Genomic DNA, 12,578 nt, shown 5'->3' with positions numbered 1-12,578 from the left:
AGTTCGTTTGTGGAGCGATTGGAATCAGGAATAATGAGGGTCGTTGGAGGACGTTAGATGAACTTTTATGCCCTTCATACACATAGAAGAGCAAGAAGTCACTTCCCAAGTGTTGCTTTTCAGAACTTCTTTTGGTATTTTTCTCTTTTCACAGAGATCAATGTCAGTGCCACCAACTCCTCTTCACACTGCACGGGTCCTGCAAGAGGATAAAGACCACTGGGATGAAGTTAAAGTGAGTCAATCCAAGTTCACATTTCTTTAAGTAAAGTCTGATAGGAGATGAAATGTGCTGCCTCCTCTGGCGATGTGCATTTCCTTGGATACTGTGGCTATTTTGAATACAATCATGTCAAACAAGGGAGGCATAAACAGTCTTGGTTAGAACAGTAGAGTATATGATAACTGTTTAAAAAAAGAAGGAATGCTATTTGAGCTTTATCTGGCAGCCTTACAGCTGCACCAGCTGTCAACAAAGATGGTGTTTATGATCAAAGGCATTAATGATGCTCCTGCTGAGCCACTGTGGGTACCCAGGGAGGAGAAGGACAGTGCTGAGGCAGTTTGAACTTCATTACAGTGAAGAATGTGATGAAAATGTAGGGGGACAGGTGGGAGGGCTGAGCTGCATTCTGGTTTTCTTCAGTGCTCTTGAATTGTGGAACAACACTGAATAACCTTAGTCTTGTCTTGTTAGGACATTTGGTGGGGGGAATAAGAGAGAAAAAAAAATTGTCTGTTCCTTAATCTAAGCAGGTGCCTCACCTACTGTTTGTACTGATGACTGCTGAATGCCTCCTGCAAAGTGAAACTGTAGGGCACACTGAAAGTCTTAGCTCTTTCCTGCTGGCCTTTAACAGGTTGGCGTGCTTTTACAATTAAGGCCGAATTTTCCGCACTTAAAATTTTTAGCATTTTGACAATTGCAACATTCCTGTAGTGTATTTTATTGATTACTGATTTTATTTAAATCACTGATGTGTAGTCTCAGCTGTTGAGCTATGTAATGGTAACATTTTCTGGGACCTAGGCAACATTTGCCTTCTGAGTGAGAGATCAAGCAGTTATTTTCACTTAGCTGCCTTTTTTACCATGTTTCTGAGAATTTCTTACGCTTGTGCTTTTGTATAGGTCCCAGAGGTATTCCCTCGAGCTACCGACATTCCCATGATATTGAATTGTTTTTCCTTTCCTGAACCAAATGCTTAGACATTCATTTACTTTAACAGATTTTTTTTTTACAACCTTATTAAAGAGTTTAAAATGTGCCTGTACTTAAGCATTAATTCAAACTAAGAAGGTGTGTGAATTTGAAGCACATACTTTTAAAGATCTTTGTGTGGAGGCGCAGAGCCAGCCAGGGAGAAGCGCTGGGCATCGGGACACGGTGGAGTTTAAGCCAGCAGAGCGTGGTCCTGTGTGCTCCCGTGTGAAATGCTGTGTGAACAGTTCCTGCTGGCTGAGCCCCTGGTAGGAGGAAGCCTTTGGTCCTGGTGCAGTGCCACAGAAAGGGCTCAGCTCTTGCTGCCTGGGGGGGTGACAGAGGGTTCCTTGTGTCCCTTCCTCTCCAGGCTGTAGTGTGGGGTGGCTGTGCTCTTACTGCCTCAGGGCCTTCAATCCATTGCTTGCTCGCTTTCAGGAGGAGATGACCAGTGCTCTGGCTACCATGAGGGTGGACTATGATCAGGTGAAAATCAAAGACTTGAAAACGTCCAACAACCGCCTCCTGAACAAACGCCGCAAGAAGCAGAAGCAGGCGGGCGCCTCCTCTGCGGCCCCGGGCTGCAACAACCAGTGAGGGCAGAAGCCAAGGACCTGTGGGTGGAGGGTAAAAGTTAAACAGAGCAATTTAAAATCATATGATCACCTCGGTCCACTCCACAAAGACACAAATGAGATCGTGAAGATGCTATCCTGCAAAGAGGGAACAGTGTGATAACGTTTTGATAACTTGAATCAGGGCTTTGCTTTTAAAGACTAATGGATCTGACAGGATTCTGTTGCATATTGCAAGGGAAGGTACAGTAACGCCAGAAATGTTACAGGTTTTTGGTTTGGCTTTAAGTGCGTAGGACAAGAGGAGAGAACAGGAGGCAGTCTCAGCATACTAATGCACTGAGGCTTTAACAGCCATCTACAAGAGTAACTTCTGCTGCTGTTTTAAACTGGGGAATAGAAAAGTGCCAAGTGTTCTGCTAAGAGTGTTTTCGTAGTTTAGTAGAATTGCTAATAGTCTGTATTTCCAAACTTACCTCCTATAGTTACAGAATATCACCTAAACTGTAAACAGTTATTCTTGTTACAGGAAAAAGCATCCATACATTTCCATTTTCATAAAGTCTTCATGTAGTCTCATGTAAAGATTTGAGTTTGTCATGGATTCACATTTGATAACATGTAAGTTTTCTGAACTGTAGCCACTATGTTGTGTCTCTGCCACTGTCAGACCCCTCTTTTGTAATGTTTTCAGTTTAACTGATACTTTGATGTGAAGAGTTTCAGTAAGGATTTAAGTAGTTTAAAGTATCCTGCAGAGAACATTGCTGTTCCCTTGGATCCACAACCTCCAGGGCATGCAGCTGGACATGCAAGGGACTGCTTTAGAAGAGAGACTTCTGAAATTCGGGAAGAAGTGGCAAATGCATGTTCTGTGAATGGACCCTGGTGTCTGCCAGCATCCCTTCTGGTAATTATCTCCAGATCCTGTGCCTAAGATGTGCTGATCACAGCAAATTGTGGGATGTTGGGGTTGGTTTGTTTCCTGGGGTCAGGAGGGGGGAGGATGCTACTCTCTTTATGGTGATGTGGTGGCATTTCAGGATCCAAAGATTTTCACCACTTAAGGAAGATTACTTTTAGGTACATCCACCCATTGTTGTTTTCCTATTTTAATTCTTCTTATTTCATGGGAACCTGGCCTTAGGTTTGCTGGTATGTTTTATTTTGTGATCAGAATATTTTCTCTCACTGTATTTTGGGCTTTGGCTTTGTTTTTTTTTAGTTTAGGTGAAGCAAATATTTGTGAAAGTGTTATCAGAGTCTGGGATGAAAATGATGTGCTTCTAGTGATGCAGACAAATACAACTTTGTGGTAGGCACACAGAGTACTGGTGTGTTAATAGGCTTGGGAGAATGTAAAAAGACAAAAAGGAAAACAGGGCTCCAGAGTGGATCTGAATTGTCAGATGAGAGTGACACACAGCAAATCTCAGCTCGAGGCTTTGGACCTCATCTGGGGAGCCCAGTTCCCATCTTCAGAGTGTTGAATGAGACCTCAATTCTCCTCTGTGAACTGGTCGTAGAGTTTTGTAACATGATTTATTAAAATCAGTTTTTAACATTCCTTCCTCCTGTCATCCCTGTTTTTGTTGAGTTGTTGCAGAGTTTGCATTGCTTTGCAAGATACATCTGTGTTGAAGGTGACAGGAGAGGGGAGAAGGAAAGTGTTCCATGATGTACACATCCCAAGGCTGCCCAACTCTGAACATTTTGTTAGATCACAAGGTTTTGGTTTTAAATATCAATCTCTGTAAAGTTGTATTTTTAAATTATTTCATGTTTCAGGTACCTGTGATTGTAGCATGTTCTGTATGTATTTGTTTTGCCATTTTACTCCAATGAATTATGCAAATATTATTCACTACCTGTAAATGAATACTACAAATGAAGAGTTGTGATGTGTTCAGGGTGCAACAGTTGGAATTAGAGCCAGGTCCAAGTTTCTGTCCATTTATCCAATTTTCTTGAGGGAGGTGTGTACATTATTGCTGCCATTGCATCTCTGTGCCCCATCAGGGTGATGGATGTTCTCAAGGCAAGCTGTGTATAATGAGATGTCCTGGCTGCTTTGGGGACAGTGCCACTGAAACTGTTGCAACTCAACTTTTTGCCTCTGCCTTGGCCAAGGTTTGAGCAGGAGCTCCCAGTTGCCACCTGGTGCCTCCTGGTTTGTCAGTTCAGCCTGGAGTGCAAAGATGTCTGTTCCTGGGTAGTTTTCCATAGGGAGCTGTAGAACACACCTGGGCCTGATTCCTTCCTGTGGGGTTCCAGTCTTTACTGCAGGTCAGAAGCTGGAACTGAGGCACCTGGCACAGCACCTTCAGCTTTGTCTCTGTGCAGCAGAGACATTAAACTTGGACTAACAGTTCTTGCCTTCTACCCTACAGCGACAGCACCCAGGAGCACTGTAAAGCCCTGCAGGAACCAGAGGAGGGCCTCAAAATGGCAGACATGGAAGTGTATGCAAGTATTGGGCAGAAGGGTTTGTGTTTGTTGTCCAGAGGGAAGGAGGAGACTCCTTGGGAGCTGAGAAGCAGCTGCCCTGTGATGTTTGGAGCCTCAAACTACTGCCCTGCTCCGGGCACCGCTGCCTTCTGCAGCCCAGTGGAGCAGAACAGCTCGTGTTTTATCTGGGTCTCTGTCACCCGGAGCTGGGAGGGGCTGCCAGGGAGCAGGTTTGGGGTGCAGGCATTCCCCCAGCAGGGTCTGTATGCTCCATGGAGATGTAGGGATGTACAGAATGTTCGATGGACTTGGCTCTGCCCAGCCCCGCCGCACCACCTGCCCCACAGGAGAGCTCCCCAAATATGAACCTGCCATCAGCTCCTCAAAACCAACCTGCCATCAGCTCCCTAAACCCTGCAGCATTGCAGGCCTTGCTCTGGGCCTGTGGCTCTGCAGAAGGTGTTGCCCCTCTGGCTGCTGGCTCAGCTCTGGGTAGGACCCTCTTCCTCCCTGCATTCACACATGTTATAAAGAGCTCTGGTGAGCTGGTGGTGGTGTTTGGGTCTTGCCTTTACCCTCAGACATGTCATACAATAGGCTTTTTGGAACTTGCTGCTCAGGATCCAAATTTATAGCCTGTTTTTAGAAAGGATAGGCTATTACAGACCTGATTATGCATTTGCATATTCATCAGCCATATAGAGGAGGTAAAGAGCTGGGAAGGGAAAGAAGAAATGAATGGTCAATAGAGAAGGCTTCAAGGAGAACACAGATTAAAAGGTCTATTTATTTTTTACAGCAGAAGCTGAAAAAGGACTGTGCACAATTCCCCACCCCCATCCCTTTTCACAGCAATTGCTCATGGGCTGCTGCCTCCCCTTGTGTTTCTCTGCACTGTGCTCCTCACACACGTGGTTCATGTGCTCTCACCAGTGCTCTTGCTCTGATCCACACACAAATGTGTGCCCAGGCATGCAGGAAATTCCCTCCCTCTCTTTCCCAGCTTTTGCACTACACACTTTCTTACCTCTTTGATCACGTGCCACATGGTGAACCTGGCTTCGACATGATACAATTAAAAACGCACATTAATGATAAGCTCTTGGCCTAATTCTGTGGTTTTCTATTTGTCAAAACCCAGCATGCAGTCCTGGGATTGCTTTTCTGTCTTAACACTTCACTGCCTTGAGTCTGGAGGCCCAATTACGTAAGTGCTTCTGGCTTGTCTGACATGAGGGATAATGAGAATGCTACATACTCAGTTTGATCTAATTTCCCTGTCCTCTTTTCAATTCACACTTTATTTGGCCCATGTTTAGACAAAGGTGCTTTTGAGAAGAGGAAGGTTTAGTGAGGAGGAGAGAGCCAAAGGTTTTAATTACTTGCAGGGAATCATGCCCACATGTACTGTTTTAAACCTGTGGTCCAGGTGGGGAGGAGGTGTTAATGTGTGCTCAACTGCTCTGATGAGTTCTGCTCAGCCTAAGGATGGAGCCAGCTCAGCTAACAAACCTCAGGGAGGAAGGGAGGGAAGGCGAGCAGGGAATGACTTCACATGCAGGAGAACTCCCTTTTTTTCTAAGAGTAAATGTTTTGGGGAGCGTTATTGTGGAAATACCAGAATTTTCTTTTTCCTAGGTTCCAGTATTTCCCCTTTTCACCCAGCTGTTCTCAGTAGTGGAGCTGGCATAGCTGGGAATGGACATAGTTAATTCTCTTTCAGAGAGCCTAAAAAGGATGAAGACAATGAAGGAGACAGAGAACACATACTCAAAATCTCAAAACAAAAATCTTGTTAAAAATTCTTGCAAGCTAACAGGCCAGTCTTCAGCTCCATACTTAAATGTATCTCACGTGGAAAATTGAGGTTAGAGCAAGCCTAGGTAATAACATTTGCTGAAGAAATGCATCCCTGAAATCTTTACACCAGGTAAGAAACTTCTTTTTGAGAATTAAGTCCAGCTTTAAAATAGGAATTTTTTTTTTCAGTTTGTGTGGTTAGAGGAATTTAATGGAGCAAAGGGAGCAGAAATGGGGGATGATATGTCATGCTGAAGAATAAGATCAGAAATGTCTGCTGTTGTATTCTATTTGAACTTACTTTTTTACTGCAAGTGCTACCTCTGTACAGACATAGAAAGATACATTCAACTCTTTTTTAGCACTGCAGAAGGAGGATGTTGCTGCACTCTAGGGAAATGTGGAAGATAACCCTGTGACTGTAGATGAACATCTATTCTGGTAAATCTGTAAATGATGCTTAGCATTACATTTATTTCAAAATTTCCTGCCTCATGAATCTGCCAGATGCCAAAGTCTCACAGGTCTGCTCTAACTACATGAAGGCACAGAGGCATCGCTGTCACTGGGTTTCCTCCTGCTATTTGGGACCACAAAAAGAAGCAGTTGCTGAAAGGTACCGCAGTGGTTTTAGTTTCCAGGAGCCAAAAGAGGAAAAAGGTGTCTTTAAAAGAGCTGGAGATGACAGAAAGGACCAGGCTCTCTTTTATCTGTGGAGGGGTATCTTGACCTTTAGTTCAGCTCCCAGAGCTGCTCATAACAAACATGTTTTAGCTGTGTGGGGGCTGCAGGCCCAAGGCACTGGAGAAATCTCTGCTGCTTTGACACCGTGCTGGTGCTTTCCCACTGTGAGCCAGGGAAATGCACTCACTGGGGCCATGGTTGCAAACCACTGAGCATTTTTGGTCCTGGGGCTACAGTGAAGCTGGATAATGCCAAAAAGGAGAGCTGCATTGTTTTCTTCCATGTTAGGCTTCTGAGTGTATCTGCTGAATTTTCCTGCCTCCAGGGTCTGTCCTGGTACTGCCGGTGTAGCAGCTGTTTCTTCATTTGTTAACAGGGAGCACAAACACTTCTTTTGGGGACTGCATCTCTTTCTCTACATTTCAAAGCTGGAAGGAAACTCTTGAACAGCATGGTCATTTTGCCTAATACATTCTCCCCAAACTTCCAGGCTAGTCCATTTGGGAAACATGGAAGATGTTCCCAAGAGACTTCTTATTGCTTAGCTACTGAAACACCTGCTAAAACTGAGCTCTTTTAAAAACTGAAAATTATTTAAATGTGAAAAAGAGTGGGTTGATCTGGAAAAGAAACTTCTCAAAAGACTAAAATTAGAATGGAATGTGTTAGAAGAGAAATACTGGTGGGGGAGGAGGACTAAGGGGTTTTTTTAAGTAAAAATGCTACTGCTTGAGTAATGATCAAGGAAATTCTGGTTAGGATATTAGCTGCTGCTCCAACCCAGAGCAGTTCCTGGATTCAGAAATAATTATGTTTTCCTAAAGATAGATCTGCAATACAGACTCCAGGGTTTTTTTCTGAGTTAATCTAAAGCAAGGATAAGCTTGATGTTTATAAATGAAACTTTTGAGTAAATGCTGTTAGTGAACCAAATGAATAGCGCCCTTTTTTTTTTTTTAGAGCAACTAATAACTGAATAAATAAGCTTTGCAGATTAACTTCTGCTCTCCTAAGGTCGCCTGACTGAGCTGCTTGCAGAAATCTTGTAAGGTGAAGTTAACTTTCATTTTTGCTTTTGGAATTCTGCATTTGCACTTTACCACTGCATGTTTGACTTTTGTCTTGAATAAAAATCTAATTAGTTGTCCCAAGGCTACCATTACATGATGCAAGGTTTTTTCTCTTTTCTTGGCTCAACTGCAGTTGTACCACTTCTTCTTTTATTTATGAACTCCTTGTGGTGTAAAGTATTGGAAGAATTTCAAGGAATCCCACTACCTGGCAGGAAGCAAAAAACTTCATTGTAAAATGGTAAGGAGGAAAGTTCCAAGCAATGGCTAATAGAAGGAAAAACACCCCTCTGAGGAAAAGAGAAGGTCTCTGCAAAGAAATGCACCCAGCTACAAAGAGTAAAATGAGGTGGTCTGGTTATCTTCCTTTTAAATCCTTTAATTTTCTTCTCCTCCTTGCTTTCAGTAGTTTGATGTATTTTATACTCCTTGGAAGTCGTAAGTACTTCCTTTCGAGAGACTTGACTGCAGTATTTCAGTTTCCTCCCTAAACATAAAAAAAAAATCCTATAGAAGCTTTATGCTGTAGGATATTTTAAATCTGAGGAGTAGGAAGGAATTGAATTTCCTGATTTAAAGTGACTCAGCTCGGTCTGCCTCCTTGTTTCGTAATAGATTCTCTGCATCCAGCTCTAACCTTGGCTGGCACTCAGGAGAGCTGTCAGATGTTTTCTCCAATGATTTGTCATTCCTGCACAAAGTCAGTTTTTAAGCTCTTCCTTGAGGATCCTGGAACAACCATTTAGTAAGCAGTGATTAGCTCAGAAGGTGCATGCCTGTGGCACAAGGCATCTGGTGCTGTTCCTTGGAGCTTCCATCAGCTCCTGTTGGACAATGATGTGCCTGGCCAACAGGAACTCTGCAATCATCAGCCATTCCTTTAATAATATTGCTTGGTTTATAGTATCTTCCACACATCAAACCTTCTTCCCATAACCACAGTCCAATACGAAGTGCTGCTTTTATCTGTGTGAAACCTTCATGGTGGTCGTGTTCTGTATCAAGTAAATTAATTTCAAAGCAATTTCTTTTAAGCCTGATACTTTTTTTGTGGGATTTGTGAGATGTTGTATTTTCCTTTGGAGCAGATGTTGTTGCCACCTCTGGAAAATTACTTCCAGTGGGAATTTGAAAGGAAAGTTCATATTTGTTAAAAAGAAGGTTGATATTTGTATGCCATGTATGGATGCATATGACGAACTAATAATGTGGAAGAATCTAATTAGTACTATCCAGGCAACGGAAGACCTTGAGCTTGCTTGATTAGAATTAACTGCTGCATACATGAAAGGAGAAATTTAATTCAAATTTCTATTAATCAGAAATACCATCCTGCCTAATTGATTAAAAAAAAAAAAAAAAGCCATGCTAATTTTCTGTTTGGATGATGATGATGTCCGTGTCAAGAGTGATTTTTGTGTTGCTTTCATCTCTGAAGTTATATATCCTAAAGTAAAGTACACACAGGAGTATTTCAAGTTTTGTGGTCCGAATGCTTTTAGTTCAGAAGTACAAATATATATTTATGTACATAGAAATAGGTACTCTGGCACAAAGCCTCCAAAAATTTTGTCAAGTTCCCTTTTGTCCTTTCCCACAGCATCAGGCAGGTAAGGTTCTCACTGCCAGTGAATGTTGTGTGGTTCCATGTCTCTGTTTTCTCTTTCCCCTCTGCCACTGGACATTGCTTATTCCAAAGAAGAAGAGGAAGAGAGCAGCAGAGGGGAAGAGCCCTGGCTAGAATTGCCTGTGGTGTTCTGCATGTGCGGGTGAAGCCTGTCAGGACAGGGAATTGTGGGTCTGTAAATGTTGCTCAGTATCTGCACCTTGGCTCTGTAGGAAACTTCAGTGTTGTGGAAAGCTGCCTGGCAGATCATGAGCACTTCTGTGTCATACTTAGGGTTCCTTCTGGTTTTTTCTGCAGCAATTGGATTATAAGAAAACTATGTTCTGTTGAAATAGTCTTACAGAGAGTTAGGGAAAGGCTGTTTGACTTGCTGAATGCCAGCTTTGTGTTGGTTTGTGTGTCACAAGGTATCAAGGAGTGTGATGAAATAGTGACTCTTGATCTCAAATGCTGCCAGCCACAAAGCTGCCAGCATGCTGTCTCAGACAGGTTTGGAGGCTCACTGTCTGTTTTTGGAAGTCTTGAGAAGTCCAGGTGACACAACTCAATATGCTGTGGCAATGTCACAGGCCAGGAAAATATTTTAGGCAGGTTCCTCTGTGTACAATTGGGACAAAACCTCACATGTGACCAATGTCACAAAAATGGAAATACACCTCTCACATGAGGAGTCATATACAAGGTGCTGTCCTGATATGCAGTGGGAGCAGAAAAAGAAGTCGTCAGGGAATGGCCAAATGTTGAATTTCATGTTCTGTTGGGCTGTGTGTTTAGCTGAGGGGTTGAACATCACCCTCCTTGATATAAAAATTAATGGATTCTCTTTGAAAGTGGATCAGAGCAGGGTATGTTCAACTGTGCATCAAAGTGCAGAGATAGAAATGTTAGACTAAATTCCAAAATCTCAAGCACATGTAACAACGAAGGGGAAAGAATATGTAAAGTGCACAAACAAACTTAGCTTTATGCCTTATTTTGAAAATAATTCGTAGTAATCGGTATGTTACTTAGAGTGCCATTTCTGGGCATCGAATACTTGTTTTATGAAGGAACTGTGCCACATTCCTATCCTTGAAAGGGACTTATTAAACACCTTACAGTCTTTGAAATAATGGTCCTCAGGTTTATCTCTGTCTATGCTTTTGAGGGAGGCTCGTTGATTCTGGGAATCCCAAATGAGCGGGGATGGAGCGTGGGCTGCAGTGAGCATCAGTTCATCTGTACCTGCAGCTGCAGGACTGCAAGGCACTGTCAAACCCAGGCTTCCATGATGGCAGACAGACCTTGAGTTCCTGCAATTGAGAGGGCAAAACTGAGGCTACTCTAATTTGTTTCTCATTTAGTCCTTGATCTTCTGTCTTCACTGGAGATAGGATCGCTCTGACAGCTCTGGAGGGGGAGCAGGACATTTCAGGTGGCTGCCAGCCATATCTATGATAAATGGAGAGCCCTGTCCATGTGCACAGAGCCAACTGCAGGACTCAGAGCATGGGCTGAGTTCCAGCCTGGTTCATATGAGATCTGACCTTGTGCTGCTGCAGGCAGGCCCCTGTGTCTGGCATCACAGCTGTTTGTGTTTCTCACACCTTTTTTTAATAATTATTTTTAATAGGAAAGGTAAAAGATTCCTGTGCTCTTCTTTTTGACTTGCATGTATGTTCCTTTCCACTCTTTTCTGGGACTAAGGTCCCTTCCAACCCAAACTGTTCTGTGACTGCTCTATGATTTACAGTCATTGCACTCACTGTGTGAGAGTTACAGGGAGGAGCAGGCAGAGATCATCCTCTGATCCTGCAGTGTAGTTGCTAGCTGAGCCAGGCACCAGCCACTGACAAAGAGCAGATAATGTCCCTCTGAATGTCCCCAGTTAGGATAACTCTGTTTTTCAGCTGTTCATTCATTAGCAGAGAAGTAAACAGTGCAGCAGAAGGTTGTGAAGCAGGGTGTTTATTCACTTGTTTTCTGGCCTTCTCCCCAGATTAATGAAATGACTCATGGACAGTAATAACATGCTTGGAGGGGAAAAAAGAGAAAAAAGGAATAGAAATATCTGGAGGTGGGACATAGAAGGCCAAATCCTTCTGTCAGGACACCCACAACTCACCTTACATATGTGATCTGATTCTCTTTGTTAAATATAAAGAATGAATCACAGCCAAAACCTCAGGGCAAAAGAATCAAATGGGCATCTAAAATGTGCAGAGTGGTTTAGATCTGCCTGAAAGAAAAGGCTGGTGAGAACGTGAGGCTCTGCAGTTGCTTGTAAATGCTTCTGTGCAACTTGGCCTTTTCTCCTACCATGTTCCCCTCTGACCAAGAGGAGGGACAGTGTGTGTGATGTCCCACAGCGTTCCTCACACGGGTGAGGGACACAACACAACTGAGCCATTCTGGCTCTGCCTCCGTGCTGCCACTCACCCCCTCTCTGATTCTAAAGTCCCACCCCATGGTGATGCTCAAACCTGTACCAGTCTCACAAAAGGGGGAAAGGAGAATAGTGAGACTGCTCTGATTTCAAAGATACTTAAGGACTCACTGTCCTTGGAGAATTTGGAGCTGAAAGACTTGGAAAGGTTACATGAATTTTGAGCAGAGAAGGAAACCAAACACAAAACCAGGTATCACAGATGCAGTTGGAACACCCAGCTATCTCAGGCCTCTCTCTTACAGCTTCCCAAGGAACACTCAGACCCATCCTTGTGAAGGTGATATATCTGCTTTTGAGTTATTTACTAATAAAAACCTGAAATTTTCCATATTAAAAGCTGTGTGAGCAACGAAGCACAGCTATCTCTTAGTTTAACAGCACAATTTTTCGGCAAGGTTCAACAAACTGAAAGCAGGACAAGAGAGGAATAGTAATTGTAGAATTCTGAGAAAAATTAATTTGTAGCACATACTACCAGGCAATTCTGATGTTGGAAAAAATAAACTGAGATGCACCTATGTGATACTTTCAAATACAGAAAATGCTGCTCAGCATTCATATTAGAAATTATTATCAGTTCAGAGTCCTTGTCATCTAAGGGAAATGATGTGTGAAATGCTGTCCTAAAGACCTCTTTGGTTCTGGCTTTTTCTCCATGGTAGTACATATCACATGGAAACCTAAACCCCTCCACCAGCTCCTACTCTGAAAACTGCTTGATTTATAAATTCTCCAAAAATTGGTT

At 43.0% G+C, this 12,578-nt stretch overlaps 1 protein-coding gene across 2 annotated transcripts in view; it reads left to right on the top strand.

Moving 5' to 3' along the window:
• MAPKAPK3 (MAPK activated protein kinase 3) overlaps positions 1-3,655 on the top strand; it is a 47,707-nt gene extending 44,052 nt beyond the window's left edge. For both annotated transcript variants that reach the window (XM_039559178.1, XM_010389930.4), the window contains exons 10-11: positions 155-235; positions 1,640-3,655. In XM_039559178.1, the coding sequence (XP_039415112.1) occupies positions 155-235; positions 1,640-1,798 (240 nt within the window). In that variant the 3' untranslated portion in view covers positions 1,799-3,655. The remainder of the gene's footprint in view (positions 1-154; positions 236-1,639) is intronic.
• Positions 3,656-12,578: the final 8,923 nt, after the last annotated feature.

Source organism: Corvus cornix, chromosome 12, assembly GCF_000738735.6.
Source record: "Corvus cornix cornix isolate S_Up_H32 chromosome 12, ASM73873v5, whole genome shotgun sequence".
In the NCBI taxonomy this organism is placed as follows: domain Eukaryota; kingdom Metazoa; phylum Chordata; class Aves; order Passeriformes; family Corvidae; genus Corvus; species Corvus cornix.
Note: the sequence above shows the minus strand (reverse complement) of the source record. Positions and strands in the feature narration are given on the sequence as shown.